General features: G+C 38.8%; 2 protein-coding genes across 5 annotated transcripts in view; both read right to left on the bottom strand.

The window, feature by feature from the left end:
• The window catches only part of LOC107197168 (NACHT, LRR and PYD domains-containing protein 14-like), a 412286-nt gene extending 409917 nt beyond the window's left edge, over positions 1 to 2369 (bottom strand). The window contains exon 1 of the mRNA XM_049468087.1: positions 2263 to 2369. Coding sequence (XP_049324044.1) covers positions 2263 to 2309 — 47 coding nt within the window. The 5' untranslated portion in view covers positions 2310 to 2369. The remainder of the gene's footprint in view (positions 1 to 2262) is intronic.
• Positions 2370 to 11215: 8846 nt separating this feature from the next.
• The window catches only part of LOC111188569 (NLR family CARD domain-containing protein 3-like), a 223288-nt gene continuing 215366 nt past the window's right edge, over positions 11216 to 19137 (bottom strand). For 2 of the 4 annotated variants that reach the window (XR_007427270.1, XR_007427271.1), the window contains one exon: positions 11216 to 11771. Coding sequence is in view for 2 of the 4 variants with exons in the window: in XM_049468134.1 (XP_049324091.1) it covers positions 12023 to 12570 (548 nt within the window). In the remaining 2 variants the exon portion in view is untranslated. Of the gene's footprint in view, positions 12571 to 19137 lie in introns of all 4 variants that reach the window. The other 2 variants (XM_049468134.1, XM_049468142.1) reach the window with 1 other exon arrangement.

The raw sequence follows: 19137 nt of genomic DNA on the forward strand, positions 1-19137 counted from the left end.
TAAATATGAGTAACAACGATATTTTAATTTAATTTAAGCATTTTTTATGCTAATATTTTTTTTTTTAGTTCAGACAGTTTTTTTCCCCAGCTTTTTTTACTCTGTAACGGGGAGTTTTTCCAATGTAGCGAAGTAAATTACTTGTGTCAAAATGTACTTGAGTAAAAGTAAAATTACCTATTCTAAAAACTACTTTAAAAATTACAAATTACTAATAAAATCTACTCAATTACAGTAACGTGAGTAAATGTAATTCGTTTCTTTCCACCTCTTCTCATACACACACATAAACCCACACAAAGAACTGATGGCCCATTTCCTCTTTTCAGGTTGTTGAAGGTGAAATATGGAGCTACACTAGTGTTTCTTTCCGTCATTAAAGCTTTCAGTTAAAATCAGTTACTCAGCACATTAATTTATTCTTATTTATACTGACATCAGCAACAAAGCAAAAAATTATTTAGTCTGCCAGACACAACACACTGCACAATAATTGTTCCTAAGGGAAAAAACAACACCAGGGAACATTTTTATTTGCTTGATACCACTGATATAAACATAATTTAATATATCCAATCTAACACTCACGCTAATACTTTACTTACATTAAAATACCTATTATTAAAAACTCAAGAAAATCTTATGTTACCTAGTTTACACACATGCACTGTTCGACATGTGAACTGGTAAGTTCAATGGTTGTTTGTTTCGAGGAATTAAACATTAAATATATTGTTTCCATTAACATGTTTTGTAAGCAATTAGTATCCTTTACGAAGCTCGGGCTAGTACAATAAAATACATTTTTAAATAATTCTAAATATTCAGTTTCACACACCCCTAATATTGATATATGTGAAAATCTCCAATCTCTTGCTGATATTGTAATTTACTCTCATTGTTCAGATCAGTCAGTCTAATCTAAATCCCGCCACCCCATCACACCCAGCTGTGTACACTGATCATTACATACATAGAAACTGACCTCCTGTGTGTGTGTGTGTGTGTGTGTCTGTTATATGCATTAACATGGTAAATTACAGTAATAATAGGTAAAAAGGCTTTAATGTTTTACTGTGGGTCAGAGGTCATATCATCACTGCTGAAATAAGGATGATCCTCCATGGACCGGTCACTCTTCATAGACACACAGCTGGGCTCTGGAGAAGCTCCTCTCTGGGTTTCAGTTCTGTTAACATTAAACACAGTGAAACTCCAGCATTTACACAGTGAACTCCAACACACAGCACATCTTTAATAAAGATCAGGAACTGAAGAGCTTCACTCTCAGAACAGAAAAGTAGTTTAGTGCAGTGATGTACCGAGACCCAGAGCTTCCTCCTCCACTGCTGAACACTGGAGGTTCCCACATGGACCAATCACTCTTCATAGACACTCCACTGGGGGCTGGAGATGCTGCTCTCTTCTCCCTGAAAACAGATCTTCATGATAATCCTCGATGAGAGTAAAGTATGGAGTAATGACTTCCTTTACTAAAACTTAATCACAGGTTTCAGACTAACTTCTTTAAAATCATACCAAAGATTTCTGTCAGCTGCCCCCAACTAAAAAACGCTTGCACAATAAATATAATTTTTTTTAATTTCTTTAACAATACTGTTGCATATATTTGTGTGTATGTTATAATGTCACAATATCATTGCCTGATTAGGTCATCTTTACTGTATGTATTTTATATATCTGTGATTAGATAATAATGTATTGATAAAAGCTACACAATTACACAATTATACTGTATTATAAACTACATGGTTTTATTTTTCATCCAAGGGAATTATACTGAACTACAACAGAGATATAGATCAAAACCGAGTGGAATGCATGTTTCTGTGAGAAGCTTCATTCCACAGCTTTAACATACCCAAACACTTCCATCTGATCTAAAGAAATGCAGCACAACAGGATTTCCTCCATTCTGCAAGGAGTTCCTTCACAGACAATCTAAACCATTTTCATAAATATAATTACAATTATTAATATTCACTATTAGATATTAACTTTTAATTTAACTTAGCTTATTTAATTTAAATACAGATTAGAAACAAAATCCACTATAAGAATAACAAGCTTCTTTTTTCTTCAAGTTAAATAGAGCACAGGGTTCTGACTCTGGTTCAGTAGAACCTATGTTCACATAATTTTAAAACTGTAAAATATGCAGGACACAAGTCCAGGATTAGAGCTGCAACATTACATTACAAAATTACTTTACAAATTAAACCCATCACTTAATTTACTCACTTTATGACAGGAGGTCCTCCTCCACTGCTGGAGTTCTGAAGATCCATAATTTACTCTTCTTCATTCACACACAGCTCAACACTGCCGACACGACCCCTGAGAACAGATCAGCCATTAGAATAAAACCTTTATTCCGAGAATAAGAACATTATTGTCTGATCTGCATTAAAAAGTACCCGATGAACAAACGAAACAGAGAATGTTACATAACAGTGTGATTTACCATCATTACAAATTATTCTACAGAGTATAGAGACATTTACTGTTTTTATAATTATTACAATTGAATTATTACTAGTAATATTACTAGTACACACTGTTCTATAATTGTTAATCATGTTACTATTATGTTGCTAAATTAGAATAGAAACATAATTTAAGTATAATATAAAACAGCAGAACTGAAATCACTAACACTCCACGTGATCTTGAGCTCCGTTGCTCCCCTGCTGGTTGAACAGCGCTACTACATACAAACACGTCTTCATAGCAACTACGTTTTAATTGTGATCAATAAATATCAATTTCTCTTTCTGCCCATTTCTCTTCAGTTTACAGCATTATTGATCTGTTACAGCTGATTGTTCTCTGGTCTGATCTAGACCAGGTCCAGGTCTGATTCAGGCCCGGTTCAGATCTCCATGCTGATCCTGGTTCTTCCAGTGTAATCGGACACTGAGCTGAGCTTAAAGAACCGGTTCTGGATCTGAGGAACCCTTAGAACCGGTTCTGACTTTAAGCTACACGGTTCTGTTCTACATTCTCTTCAGTTCTGAACTTACCGAGTGAATCCAGACTTCTGTCCTGTTCTAATGGAGGAAACTGGACTTACTTTTACTTTCTCCTTTACCTGCGTCTCACCTGTCTCTCTCTAAGCCCCCCCACCCCATTCTCTCAGAGCGAATAGGCGCTGGTGGGCGGAGCTAATGTTCGTTATTCGCCATTGTCAGCCAATTATATCAAACGGCTGAACGGAATGTTAGAACATTCATGAACAAGACGTTTCTCCCACACACCTGTAAAACCTGTTCGAGTGGTCTGTCGAGTTGTGCAAACCATCAAATGTGCTTCTCTGACCCACATTCTTAAAAGTTTTTTCCGGGAGGATTCTGTTTTTCATGGCTGCATTAAAAAGACTGAGCTCACTGTCCTTATTTGCTTAAGGGTTACATAAAAGTATATGGCAATTAACAAACATAATAATTAAAAACAATGAAAAAAACAATCACCTCTATTAACCTAAATTTTACATCGATACAGTGATTTAGACTGTCCAGATATTATACCTACACTCCACACCAGGAGAATCCAAGAGAATGTTCTAGTATGGTGCTTTTTGTAGTACTGTCTTTAAATATATACTAGCACAGTTTGGCAAGGTAGCACAATTTGTCAGAACACCTGCTGCTCTGTAAATATCACTGCAGTGTTAAATCTCTGCTTTAACAGAAGAAGAAGAAGAAGAAGAAGAAGAAGAAGAAGAAGAAGAAGAGCAGTATAACTGATCTGAATAGGGTTCAAATAATTTTATTTACCACTTAAATACAAATTCAGATGCGATAAACAGCTAAAAAACGTCTTCTTTATTACATCTAAACTGTTGTGTTAATCCACCAGCCTGATGCTTTATATAAACTACCTAGCACTGAGCCTTGTGAAGCAGTTGTGTACTAAATCAAACCTGTTCACAAGCACCAGTCCACCTGATCCTCTATTTCTGCAAACATATATTATTACTGTGAAAAATCTGATCTAAAATATCATGATACTAATAATGCACACTGTGTATTGAATATTGGAGTAAAATAAATAATATTGGGCAGATATAATCTCCTTCTGATAGAAATATATGGGCCAATGATATTGTAGCGAGCGCAGGGGGTGGGGTCTGTTATCCTGCGTGTGCTTCTGCTGTATGCCTGTGGTGTGCCTGTCTCTGTGTGCCCGCCTCTGCGTATCTGTGTGTGAGTGGGTGTTAGGTGTGGGGCCTCCCTCTTAGGTGGGGTTATGCAGAGTGGGGGGCACCACTCTGAATCTACCATCTGGTAGATTCTTAGCCAGTTTAGTGACCTTAGGGCTGTTTTCACTGTATCCTTGCCTTGGGTTTAACTCTCCTTGCTCTTGTAAGGGCAATAAGTGAGCGGTTCCCTGTTGAATAAAAAGAGCTTTTGATCTACCTCGTCTCCCGAGTCAATGGCTTCCTCGCGAACGCTACACTGGTGTCAGAAGTGGGATCTGGCGGCCGAGACGGACGAGCTGGACCAGCTGATCCGGAGGCGGCACAGAAAAAGGATCCAGCGGCGAGGCAGCGACCCACGGGAGGAGGGTACCGAGCGTTACGCCTGCCCTTCCCTACCCGACGGGGCTAGTCAGCCACAAGGCCGGCTGACTGGCGAAGACTCAAGGGAACGGCGCCGTCAGCAGAACGACGGCAGCGGTCAAGAGCGGGAAGACGGCGGCCGCCAGCAGCGAGACGGCGGCGGGCTGCCTGGTGAAAGAGACGGCAGCCGGGGATGGAGCGTCCAGGACCACGCCCCGTCCACCGCAGCGTTGACGGCGACGGCTGCAAGCGTCAATCTCCCACGCTACAGTGGAGAAGTCGCCTGGGAGCCGTACGAGGCACAGTTGGCGGTGGTGGCCAAGCACTACGGCTGGGCCCCGGCGATGATCGCTACCCAGTTATGCTTAGCTCTGGAGGGCAAGGCGCTACAAGTGCTGGTGGACCTGCCGGCAGAAGAGCACGGGGACCTGGAAGCGCTCAAAGCCGCCCTGCGCCAGCGCTTCAGCAAGACTCCTCAACCGCAAGCTCTTCGCCAGCAATTAAGAGAGAGAAAGCGGGAAAAAGGAGAGAAGCTGGGCGTCCTCGCAGCGGAACTCCGAACGCTGGTGAGGCAAGCATACCCCATGTTTTCCAGCCAAGCCCGCGACGAGCTCGCGCTTGACGCATTTTTCAATGCGCTAGCGCCGGGCAGTCTCCAACGTCACGTGAAACTGTCGAAAGTGACATCGCTGAGCCAAGCGGTGGAGGAGGCGGAGAGGGCGGAGCTTATCCTCATGGATCCAAGACCCGCATCCTGTTATCTGGTGGAAGCCGAGGTAACAGACGAGGTACGAGCGGCTCGAGTTTACACAGCGGAGGCCTCCCCACGCACTCTGCGATGTTGGCGATGCAAGCGGCGGGGGCATAAGGCGAGCCAGTGCCACACCACGAGGCCGGCGCAAGACAGGAACGGGAAACGGGCTGGGAAGCTCCCAGCGACAAGTACCCTCCCTACTGAGACAGTGGTTGGCCGGCTGGGCACCAAGAACGGGTTGTGGCTGCACTGCATCATTCAAGGGCTGCCCGTGACAGCGCTAGTGGACACAGGTGCCACCGTGTCCCTGCTGCAAACTGGACTGGCCGCCAAGCTCAAGTCATCACCGTCAAGCACCTGGGAAGGGACCGACACCGTGCTGCGCTCTGTCACAGGAGAAAAGATCCACATGAGGGGCAAGAAAAGGCTCAAGGTGGAGCTGGCACGTAAAGTTCTCCAGCATGAATTCTGCCTGGCGCCCATCCGCGACGCGTGTATCCTGGGGCTGGACTTTCTCCAACATCTCGGGGCAGTCCTCGATATCCCCACAGCGTCACTCAGAGTGGGCAGGACGCGCATTCCCCTGGCAAGCACAAGTGGGCCGGAACCGTCTCCAGCAGGGAGCATACTGGCGTTTCCGCAGGTGGGTGGACAGTTTATTGTGGATTCGGATGTGAGTAATCGAGGACTTGGGGATGTGTTATCGCGGGCGCAGGGGGGCCCGGAGCGCAGTTACTGTGTTAAACACTGCCCGTGTCTGGAGTTGGAGTGTCGCTATTGCGTGCGGCTGAAGCAGCGCGAGGCAGAGGTGGATGAGAGAGTGGCTGCAGTCAGCGACTCTGGCAACGGCGAAACAGAGCCGCGTAGCCGGGAAGAGTTTGTGAAAGCGCAGGGGGAGGACCCTGTGCTTAAAGAAATTCCGCAGTCGAAGCGCGCGGGGCAGCGGCCGGACTGGCGAGACGTAACGCCGCTCGGCCCGGAGTGCAAAGCCTATCGCTCAGCCTGGGACAGCTGGTGTGAGCGCAAGGGTTTGCTTTATCGGCGCCGGGAGGGCAGATCCGGAGCGCCGCTGCAGTCTTTTTGCTCGGGAGCGCTGGAGTATGGGCGCGATCTGGCCGAGCGGCCCATGGCCGTGCATCAAGCTGTGCGTGAGAGCCACGGCGTGCCACTGGAGCCTGGGAACCGTGGGTGGTTCCATGACCGGCTGGCACCTGACCGGCACAGAGAAACTTTGGCGGTTACAACACCACCAGGAACTTGGGGTGGTGGTTTTCCGGGGGAAGCGCGGGGCAGAGCCGCTGCCCGCGTTCGGCGCGCTCCCCCGCACTTGAGGGACTTTGTGTTGGACTAAAAAAAAAAAAAAAAAAAAAATGTTATCGTTGTTGACTGCTGTGTTGTTGCTCATGTAGGTACATGTGTTTACCCTGTGTTTTGCCACCGAGACGGTTGGCTGTAAGGGGGGGGCTATGTAGCGAGCGCAGGGGGTGGGGTCTGTTATCCTGCGTGTGCTTCTGCTGTATGCCTGTGGTGTGCCTGTCTCTGTGTGCCCGCCTCTGCGTATCTGTGTGTGAGTGGGTGTTAGGTGTGGGGCCTCCCTCTTAGGTGGGGTTATGCAGAGTGGGGGGCACCACTCTGAATCTACCATCTGGTAGATTCTTAGCCAGTTTAGTGACCTTAGGGCTGTTTTCACTGTATCCTTGCCTTGGGTTTAACTCTCCTTGCTCTTGTAAGGGCAATAAGTGAGCGGTTCCCTGTTGAATAAAAAGAGCTTTTGATCTACCTCGTCTCCCGAGTCAATGGCTTCCTCGCGAACGCTACAATATTTTCAACAGGACAGTTTTAAAATCGTAACAATAAAAATATCTCTTGTAATTGTTATTACATTAAGATGTGAAGAATGTTGTGTACGCGTACATTCATATTAAAATTTTAAAGAAGTCATCATCCAGACAAATTAACTTTGGCCTTACAAAAGTCATGTGGGGCGACCTTGATTTATCTTAAAATGAATTAATTTCCTTATTATTTTTATTTTAAAATTAACAGGCTGTTTGTTTTAGCCACAGAAAATACTTTTTATTTTATTATATATACTTCTATTATAGATTATTCCATTATATATTTCACTATTATTTTCCCCTTTTACCATTATCCTCTGAAAGGAACTGTGTTCAGTTTTTCTTGTGCTGAGAAAGAGCATTGAAAAGAGCATTGTCTCCATCTAGTGTTACTAAGATGTACTGCATTTTATATAAATAATCTCATGCGTGTTTGTACTCTTCTAATAATGAGCTAAACCATTATGTGCTACCAAAACAGATCAGTCTATCTGCAGGACGTATTTGATGTAGTTAGAACCAAGACATTTACCAAGACTGGCTGATGGGCAACATATGAGTTGTTTAGTTGTTAATTTAAACTCAAATAAACTACAATACATTTAAATATCAAACACTGTGTTCCCACAATTAAACCACACTAACATTTAAACATATAAAATATCAAAATATTAGATGACCTACTGTGCATGGGGAGTTTCTTCTTGACATTAAATGCAGGTATCTGGGAAAATAAAACTAATATTGGTCTATTCAACAAATCATAAAGACTTTAAAATAATTACAACCATTATAGAGAACAAGATGGTATTCAGAATGACAGATATCCTTATCACCTTGAACCATATCATATTAAAGGTAGCATGTAATAGCTTGAAAGACAAAACAGTATAGCTAAGTATTATAAAAATATCTATCTTTTACTTCTGACTAAGAGAAACAGAAGATAAATTAATATATGAATTGAAAGAAAAAGTTCAAATGTGAGAAATGTTTGGAAAAAAGTAAAATTAAGTTAAAACTGTGTCAATAAACGTAAAATCTATTAACTAGATAATGCTAATAAGCAATAAAACTAGGATCTTAAGCTGAGGAAAAATTTGAGGATAATTTACTTTTAGAGAGGTAACTTAAATTAGCTTAAATCCGGACAGCAGAAAGAATAATTGTCAAAATAGTGGCAAATAATTTCGTCCAAACCATTAAAAAACCTTTTTAGAAACAGAAACTTTGGAAACATTCAGTAGCTAGCTTAGCTAACGCTAGGAAGCTAGCTAATTTATCTGGTTACTAACTTTACACCTAAAATTCAGCATTTAATTAGACTGGTTTAATCTAAAATGGTTTAATTTCATCAACTTACCCATTAATTATTAGTGTTTTCCTCAGTTCATTAAACTGTTTAAGAGAAACGGAGATGCTAACTCTGTTAGCTGCTAACAGGCTAATGTGACAGGAATCTGACAGGAGAGCGTCTCGCGCTGAATCACAGCGCGTATAAAGAGCGCGTGAGGGCAGCGCTAATATAAACTACTGCTTTATAATAATAAACATAATACGACCTCCAGAGGTTTTATAGATCTGTTCTGGTAGCACATAATGTTTTATATCATTATTAAAAGAGCACAAACACCCCAGAGATTATTTATATAAAATGCAGAACATCTCAGTAACAGTAGTAAGAACACAGCACAGCTCCTTTCACAAGAAAAAGCCCTGAAGACCACGGCCCAGAAGATGAAGACCACCTGACCGAGAAGACCGGTAAGACCGCGGGGCCGCCCTGCTCCCCAGCTCCCGAGGACGGGGACGAGGGGGCCCCCGGAGTTCGCCCAGGGCATCTGGGTAGGAGTGGAGCTGGACCGCGCTGTAGGTACGAACATGAAGGTCTAACTCAGAGCTGATCAGTGTGGAACAAGGATATTTAATTTAGTTTAATCAAGTTTTATTCCCAGTTTTAAGTGGTGCTAACACTTTATAATGCCATAAAAATAAAATTTAAATGTCTTACATAAAATCACTGTATATCAACACACCAACACATTCACCTTAATCGGCTCTTTTTATTAAGAAAAATATTGTGGGCGCTACTGAGGTCAGGAAATATTATTGAGGTCATTTTTATAATATATTGTATGATAATTTTGTAACAAAATAATTATCCTTACAACCCTTATTACTACAGTATTAAAAACCCTAAATTCTCAAGCAGTTATGTTAATTAAATTAGCGTATGTGAAATTCTGATGTTTTACAAATTTTACGTAAAATTCGTTTAAACTCTACTGCCCCCTGGTGGTTAAAACTTAAATGCCCTTTAATTTAGAAGTGATTGATGTATATTTATATGATAATATAAACAATTTAACACAAAATAAACAGAAAGCTCTAAAATCTTTTTTCAATCGAGATAATGTATATACATTTATTAAATAATATAAATTTTCTCTTAACAAAACATTTATTTATTAGTTCACTTTCAATCCCTTAGTATAGTTTGTTACTTAAATGTCATATAAAATATTTATATTGGCTAATACCACTGTATAATGTTAATACTGAAGACTGCATTTCTGTCTCTTTTTTGTGTGACTAATGAATAATATTTAGCTAGTGTTTGTGATACTTATGCAAATAAATCAATATATTTTCAAAAAGGTGGAAATAATAGATGAACCGGGGGATGGGCCACATCAGGGACTGCGAGAGACACACACTTCTGTTCTGCTTCTGTTGCCTGATGAACTGTGGATATGATGGAGGTGTATTTTAATGCTGTAATTATGTGTGGAGGAAAAGAGACCCAAGCCCTTACTTTATAAAGAAACCAAGCTGCTCTCTTTCACCAGGAGCTGTATATAAAATGTATTTGAACATATATAATGTACAGAACTGTATTTATATTGTATCTCTACAAAATGTACAAAAAATGGGTACAAGGATGTCCTAGAATACAGAACGTTTACAATGTACAAGACTTGCAGTTATTGTGTCAGTGAGTGAATGTGTTTGTGTGAAGTTCTAACTGCACAAAGAAGAGCATATATTAATAACTTTAGTGCCCAGTGAGTGAAAGCTCAAGGTAATATAGGTAAGTGTTTCTAATAATGTGGCCAGTGAGTGGGAGCACAACGTAATGTATGTGTTCCAATATCAAACACTGTTTCCACAATTAAACCACACTAACATTTAAAAATGTCAAAATATTAGATGATGTGCTGTAGATGGGGAGTTCCTTCTTAATATTAAATGTAGGTATCTGGGAGAATAAAACTAATATTGGTCTGTTTAATAACTCATACAGTCTTTAAATCAATTACATCTATTATAGAGCACAAGATAGTATTCAGAATTATTACATTATCCACTTACCATATGATATAAAAGATAGCATGTAGTAGCTTAAAAGTCAGAATGGTATAGCTATTATAAAATATCTGCCTTTTATTTCTGACTGAGAAAAACTGAAGAGAAAAGAATATATGAATTAAAAGGAAAAGTGAACGTGTGAGTAATGTTTGAAGAACAGTAAAACTAAGCTGGAACTGTGTGAATAAACCTAAAACCTGCTAGCTAGATAACACTAATATGTAATAAATCTAGGATCTAATGCTGAGGTTAAATTTGCTTAATAACAGATAGCAGCTAGAACAATTGTCTGTTTAAAAAACGTTTTGTCACAGAAAATAAATGCGTATCTCCATAGAAACTTTGGGTACATTCAGTAGCTAGCTTAGCTAACGCTAAGAGGCTAGCTAATTTAGTCGGTTCCTGACTTTTGACTTAAAGATCAGCATTTAATTAGACTTTTTAAATTGTTTAATCTCATCAATTTAGCCTTAAATTATAAGTGTTTTTCTCAGTTTATTGAACAGTTTAAGAGAAGCGGAGATAATTCACTGCTAACTCTGTTAGCTGCTAACAGGCTAATGTGACAGGAATCTGACAGGAGAGCATCTTGCGTCGAATCACAGTGTGTATAGAGAACACTGCAGTGGTGTGTGTTTGTTAGGGCTGCAAGTAAATCTCAACGAATTAAAATCTATTTCAAAAGTTACTTTATTTCAGTAATTCAGTTGAAAAAATGTGAAACTCATATTATATAGCTGTATTACACACAGAGTGATCTATTTAAAGCATTTATTTCTTTTATTGTTGATGATTAAAAAAAACAGTGTCTCAGAAATGTTAAATATTATATAAGATCAATTGGTACTTTTGGCACTGTGGGCAGTGTGCCAAGTCCTGCTGGAAAATGAAATCTGCACCTCCATAAAAGTTGTCAGCAGAGGGAAGCATGGAGTGCTCTGACTTCAAGGGAGCAGAGTCTGGAGGAAGAGTGGAGAGGCACATAGTCCAAGCTGTTTGAGGCCTAGTGGGAAGGTTCCATCAAGCTCCAATCAGTGATGGTTTGGAGAGGACTTGGATTGTTTTTAAGTTGATGTTACAAATCACGTGCTCACATTTTACACTGAAAAAATGCGTAAGTGTGTGAGAGGACTTTGGCTTAGGCAGAGGCAGAGGAGGTTTAATCTAGAATAGTGTTTAAGGTGCAGTTAAAGTCCAAATGCTTAATAGTTTGCATAAAAATATTGGCCTCTGATTTTTGGCTCCTTAAACTAGTTTTTGTCTGGAGCTTTAAATACAGAAACAATGGTTTTAATCTCAAATATACAAAAGAATATATACACACAATGTACAGTAATAATGTTAATACTCTGAAATATATTAAATATTAAAATACACTAATTGTAGATGAATGATGCAGTTTGAACAGGTCCATCTTTAGACCAGATTAGAAAGTATTTATACAGCTTGTGTTTCTTACAGTCTCTGAATCAGACAGGTTTACTCAATCTCACACAGACGCACTGATGATCCATAACCATAAATCCCAATCCCTGCATAGAGGGGCTGAGTGAAGGTGGTGTAGAATGTGTGTAAGTGTGTGAGAGTGTGTGAGTGTGTATCAGTGGAGACTCTGTAGAAGGACAGAGTGCCGGCGGGACAGTCCACATACACTCCTACTCTCCTACAGCCGGAGGGACGAGTGGGGAGATCTGTGATATTATTATTGTTATGAACAGAGTATCTTTTATCAGAGCAGCTCAGTCTCCAGGAGTTTATATTCCGTCCAAACCAACAGTCTGAACCTCCTTTCCTGCTGATTGTTTTATAACTCAGAGCTACATCAGCTCCTCTCCCGCTCCACTCAGCCTCCCAGTAACAGCGTCCAGTAACTCCCTCTCTACTCAGAACCTGCTGATACCCATCAAATCTCTCTGGATGATCAGGATACGACTGCAGCTCCTCTCCACACTCCACCCTCCTGTTCTCCTCACTCAGAGAGAGACGAGGGTTTACTGTGTTTGGATCCAGTGTGAAATCACAGAACCCTGAACACAAGAACACACATTATACACACTGCACTGATACAGAGAGAGAGAGTGTAGTATTTGTATGTAGTGTGAGTGAGTGAGCGTGTGTGGGTTTGTGTGTGTGTACAGTGAGTGAGTGTGTGTGTGTCTGTGTGTGTAATGTTTTTAAGTAGCTTGTGTGAAAACGAGAGTGTGTTTTTGTGTGTAGTATTTTTTATGCAGTGTTTGTGTGTAGTGTGTTCTTACGTAGTGTCTGTGTGTGTGTAGTGTTTGTATGTAGTGTGTGTGTGTTTATGTACGTGAGTGTGTGTGTGTGTGAGAGAGAGAGAAAGAGAACTTACATTTTTTAAATCCAGGTTTGATTCTGATTTTCCCTCCATGTTCCACTCTAAACACACACACACACACACACACACACACACACACACATGCACACACACACACACACACAGCAGCACAGTAAGATTTTCATAAACTAAAATGTAAAGTTTGTCTCTATTAGTGTTTATATTCCTTTTTCTCTCTCGCTCCCTCTCTTTAATCTGACTGACTGATGTGTGGAAGTGTCCAAAAGTGTGTTAAAGAACCCATGCAGTGTGTTCTCAGTAACGAATTACATTGACTCCCGTTACTGTAATTGAGTAGATTTTATGAGTAATTTGTAATTTTTAAAGTAGTTTTTAAAATAGGTAATTTTACTTTTACTCAAGTACATTTTGACACAAGTATTTACTTCATTAAATTTGAAAACTCCCCGTTACTGAGTAAAAAATAAAATGCTGGGAAAAAACTGTCTGAACTATAAAAAAAAAACGGCGAATTGATAAAATAGCCTTGTTTCTCATATTTCATTCCGGCAACATAAAACAAACAAACAGATAAATCGCGCCATCCGGTAAGCTTGTGGTTGGATAACAAGTATAAACATATAAACATATACTATTCAGACCCTCTATTGGTTTGTATTTGATGCATGACCTGCACCTCACGTCAAACTCCAGAAGTGCGGCAGTGAGAAAGTTGGCAGGAAGATCACAGTTATGCGTCTCCAGCAGCAGAGAGGGGCTTCGGAATGGTTGGATGCAAAAACAATTGTTTTCGGATGCGATGCAGCTCAGAAGCACGAGCTAATGGCGTTCAAACATTCACCATCTAATTTGAAAAAGCATATTAAGTAAACTAATTGTCTCCTACAGTTATATGTTAATTAGATACTGTAGTAACCTAGTAATGCACTAATGGTGTATTTGTAATGTTTGCCATGGTTTGGTACACATCAAGACATGCCGAGGTTTGCTTGCTAGTTCTAGCTTATGGATTCAGGCCAGGTTGTAAGTTCGTTTGGAGAGCGTGTTGTAGAGGTGGGTAATTTAGGTTCAAAAAGTAAAAAATCCATCCCAGGATTTCGCTCCCCTTGCCTGGCTGGCTCTGGAGCTAACTTAGTTTAACCTAATCCCTGTGATGGATTTTTTATTTCTGGACCTGGATTACCCACCCTTAGCTACGGGTGAGTTCGGCTCATCCTTAACGAACCATTCTAGGTTCCGAAGTGACTAAGGGAGCGTTGAGAGTAGGTAATACTGGCATCAAAGCAAAAGCTTCTACTTTATCGTCTTAACGCACCCTGGCCCACCCGGGGGCCATAAAAATATCATAATTAATATCTGGCTGTGTTAATGAATAATTATAGGCTCAATACATACTCACAATATATTGAAGCTTAGCATCTCTGGCTTTCAGTTGTCTAGCCTATTTAGCTGTATTTCCTTTTAAAAAATAAACATTTAAGGCAAAATATGCCTATTTATTAAAATATTACTTATAATTTGCATATTTGCTTTTTACGTACGTCCATATTTAATCCAATGCGGACATCATTCCAACAGTTTTACAGCAGAGGTCAAAAGTTACAAACACCCTGCCTCAACCAGCGCTTACCGCTCCCTGCGGCTTCAAAATCGCTCCAAATCAGTAAATCCATTCCCCTGTAATCCTCATTTTTGTCAAAGCAGTTCTGTAACCCGACACTGTCACTAAGCAGATATAAAGAATAGTAATGCAATCAGTAGTTTTTGTTCTAATAAAGTTTCCACTCCGTTGGAGAAAGAAAGGAATATTCCAGGAGCAGATCACTATAATATTTAACCAGTAAAAGAGAGCAGTTTCTAATTTTACGGTGAATGTAAACATTTAAAAAACTGTAAAAACACATATATAAACACACGTCTGAATATTTCATTTTAAAATCAAAAATGAGAATCTGAAAAGCACCTGTATTTTTTTCTTGTTTTTACCATATTTTCAATATTATATGTTCAATTGTATATTTTTATTTTTTTTCAGTTAATTTTGTAATATGAATTGATAAAATTATTCTCTGAATAATTTAATATTAGTGTAAAAGGCTTTAAAATTTGGGTATGTATTTTCAGGCGGAAATTAGGCTTGGAGCCAAAAAGTTATAAAAAAAGGTTTTGTTGACTATTTTTATGTTTTGTTTACTGCATAACTCTGTAAATTCATGTGTCATTGATTTGATAGCTTTAATATTAACCTGCAACAAATGTAGAAAAAAAAGAGAGAATTGAATGTGTCCAAACTTTTGACTGGTACTTTATATTATTGCTATTTGCAATATTTGTAAGTTGATTGTGCACAGTTACAGTCTACAGCTGGTTGGTAAAACATGTAGTAAGGACAGGTATTATGCTGTCTGTGTGAGGAGTTCAATCAATCCAGGTGATGCAGGACCAGGGCCTACATGTAGAAAAATCCCGCAAATTAATAATTAAAAAATAAAAGGAAAACAACTACCCAATCAGTAAGATTAATAATAATAATAATAATAATCATAATAATAGTAATAATACATTTTCATACATATTCATTTATTTAATTAAATTAAATGTAAAAAGGAAGCAGTTTTAGGTTAATAGCCAATGCAAGCAACAACAAAAAAACCCTAAAGATATTACTGATAAATAGGGGTGTAACGAGACGAGACGAGACACAATCCTGGGTTCACGAGAACGAGACGAGATGAGATTTAAAAATAAATTTTCAAAATGAAAAATGAATACTAGAGTTTTATTTGATAATCATATAACTTAACAGACTGGTTTCTCTCACACATTGACTGAAAATAAGAATAAGAATTAAAATAAAAAGAAAACTTCTCTAGGTCTTATATAGTGCAAACAATAAGTGCAAACCACAACCAGTCATATTAAGCCTATGGTTTGTTTGTTTTTTCTCCTAAATCTCTTGTAATTTAACTCTGCATAACCATAACCAGTCATATTAAGACTATGGTTTGTGTTTTTTTCTGCTAAATCTCTTGTAATTTAACTCTGCATAACCATAACCAGTCATATTAAGACTATGGTTTGTGTTTTTTTTCCCCTAAATCTCTTGTAATTTAACTATGCATAACCATAACCAGTCATATTAAGCCTATGCTTGAAGTGCAAACAGAGACAGAACATTTTTTTAAATACAGTACAGAGCTAAGGGATTAGTACAACTGCCTAACGGGTTCGATCCCGCGTGAGAAGCGCTGTGTTTATTTATTTATTTTTTCCTTACCTTTTTTCCTTTCCTTATTTATTTTTTCGCGTGTGCACAGATCTGATTGACTGAAGAGAGCGTTTGGTGATCTTACACCGCACGTGATTGGTCTGTGAATTTACTGCACCGCAAAGCGTGTATACAATTAAATCCTTCTCAGTAGGTTTGAGTCCGAACCGCCCATTAGTGACCTCTGCTCTATGCAAATGCCCGAATTTTCCTCTTATGCTCACTGCTCAACCACCACACTCACTGCTACTGTGTTGCCAGATCCCACTTAAAAAGTCCACACTAAACTGTTTTTTTTTCTCCCGCGAGACAGGTTTAAGCTTGACGAGAATATCGTCACGTTTTAATCTCGCGAGATCTCGTGCCACGAGATCTCGTTACACCCCTACTGATAAATATAAAATAGTGGTGTCAATCAATTAAAAAATTTAATCTGATTAATCACTACAAAATTCTGTGATTAACTGTGATTAATCGCATTTGTTTTGCTTCAGACATAAATTATTATAGTTAATATTTAAATGTAAATAAAATAATTAATGTAAGAAATGTAAAATGCAATTATATGTATATTAGTGGTGTCAATTAAAATACTACTATACACTTGTATGTTTGAGGGGAGATAAAATCAACATAGGGTTCTGGAATAAAGAATGCATGATAAATTCTCTAACCGGGTCTGAGCTGAAAGTCTGAACCGGAGTGTTACTGCTGGACACCATAAGAGCGCCGCCATTTAATAATTCAGCCAGAAAACTATTCAGTGCATTGGGCGGAGCAGATTACAGCAGAAGTAGGAGTCAAACTTGGTGCCTTAATTAACTTGCGTTAAAAAATTACAAATTAACAGGGCGCGTTAACGCTTAAACGTTGACAGCCCTGATATAAAAGCAAAGGATGGACCGACAGAGACAAACACACCCAATAACAATATCGGCACAAGCGCAGCACTAACGAATGGAATATTTTTATTCCATTTCTGATCATATGAGGGGAGAGCTTCACTGGGGCACAGGCATGTGTTTCTACTGTGGTAAGAAATGGGACTATATTGCTGTTATAATAAATACATAAGTACGTATCCCAAATGTGTACTGCACAACTAAATGCCTGCACTGGTGAGGAATGAGTGTGCCAGTTCAAGTGGATTCATTCCAGAAGATTTCAGACTCCCAATTAAAAATTTAACTAAAATACTTATTAACTTTTAATAGCACAATCAATTACCGTAGTAGGAAATCTCACTTTAAATAAGTTACATTTTCAGTCTTATAGGAGGACCAAGTCTAATGTCTAACAGAGCAAATAAAAAAATATTTCAATAACTTTGACAGAACCCAAGATTTCCATGGTTTGTCTAGTAAACTTTATTTCAGTTATTAATATATATCCATTCCTGCATTGCAGACTTGCAAGACCTTCTAAAACAAATTGAGACATTAAAGCATCTAAAACTTAGTAATGTTGCTCGCAAAATTTGTGTTTCATTTGTGGTGTTTTTTTATAGCATTCGTCCTGGAAACACATCTTAATGTGTGCAATAGGATGTTGTTATACCATTTTTATTTCAAAATTGTACACACATTCTCTACTGCATACAGGTCAGAAATGCAGACAGGCTGGTCCAGTACCCATACCCTTTTCTTTCACAGCCATGCCTTTGTAATATGTGCAGCATGTGGTATGCATTTTCTTGTTGAAAGAACAAATACTGGCCCTAAATTGCTAGCTTGCATCCCAACTTTTTGGAATGTGCTGCAGGAATAAGATGTAGAAATGGATGTATATAAATAAAATTAAGAGTCAAGCGTAGCAGACTAAACATTAAATATTTTTAGTTCATGCTGTCTGCAGTGAAATAAAATCAGAGTAAATATAAGAACAATGTTGACATGTTGACATGTTAAGATCATATTATTTATAGTCTTCAGGCAAATTGCTTATTTTTTCAGTTTTTGTGTGATTTCATATACTTTGAGTTTTTCAGATTTTTAACAGAACAAAAATAAAATTAATAAATGTGTTTATAAATCAGCCTCCAGAGAAGTGAAAGTGCAGGCATATTTACATTGCACAATGCAAAATCAATCAGTGCTGTAGTGGCACTCTGTTTCTTGCAACTCCTTTTGTACTACCTTTTGCCGTCAGTCTAACAACCAGGCTCTTACAAATGCTTTCTGTAAGATACTAGGTTTTAATTTCTGTAAAAAAGATATGGATCACTCTTGTTCTTGTTGGATGTGATTTTCACATTCAATTACTGTTTGGGTCAAAATGTGCTTATTGTTTGTTTATTTTTTTTAACTTTGAATATTCTAAATAAATAAATGCAATAAAAGCACAGCTTTTAAATAAAGCTGACATGCCAACTTAATCACATTAATTTTATCTCCTCAGAAATTAAGGGCCCTACTTTATTATCAACTGCTCACCATGCAACTTGATTTAGGGTGTGTCAGTGTGTCTTTGCTATCACAACAAAGAGAAAAATATACATTGTGCAGCTCAAAACGCACCAAAAGCATACGGCACAGCTACCTGGAAGCATCCAATGGTTCCCATTGGTGTAGATGCATTCAAAAGCACCATTGCTGATTTAGTGCTGCAGGTGGAAGGCATGAAAATAGACTGTTGCTATTAGTGTAAGATTAGGGCTCATAAAATCACAGATAATTTTGCAGTCACAGATTATTTTTATCATTTATTATTTTGCAGTCACAAATAATTGTCTTTTGGGCTGATTGTACACATTGAGAGTCAAGCACCGCAGCAAAGTTAGTGGGGATCAGTTTTAATCTTGTAATCTTTATCCTGATTCTCTATGACCAGAACTAGCTAAACTGTTCCACCTCTTCTGGTGTAACACCTAAACATTGGTCCTTTTTACCACCAGTAAGATGAGCCAAAACAAAGTACTTGGCATTTAGTGCAGATGGCATAATAAAAATGTGGTTGTGTGAATAAAAATAAGACAGAATGACAGAATGAAGGTTACATGCTTCTCTACTG

Source organism: Astyanax mexicanus, chromosome 1 (assembly GCF_023375975.1).
Source record: "Astyanax mexicanus isolate ESR-SI-001 chromosome 1, AstMex3_surface, whole genome shotgun sequence".
Classification (NCBI taxonomy): domain Eukaryota; kingdom Metazoa; phylum Chordata; class Actinopteri; order Characiformes; family Acestrorhamphidae; genus Astyanax; species Astyanax mexicanus.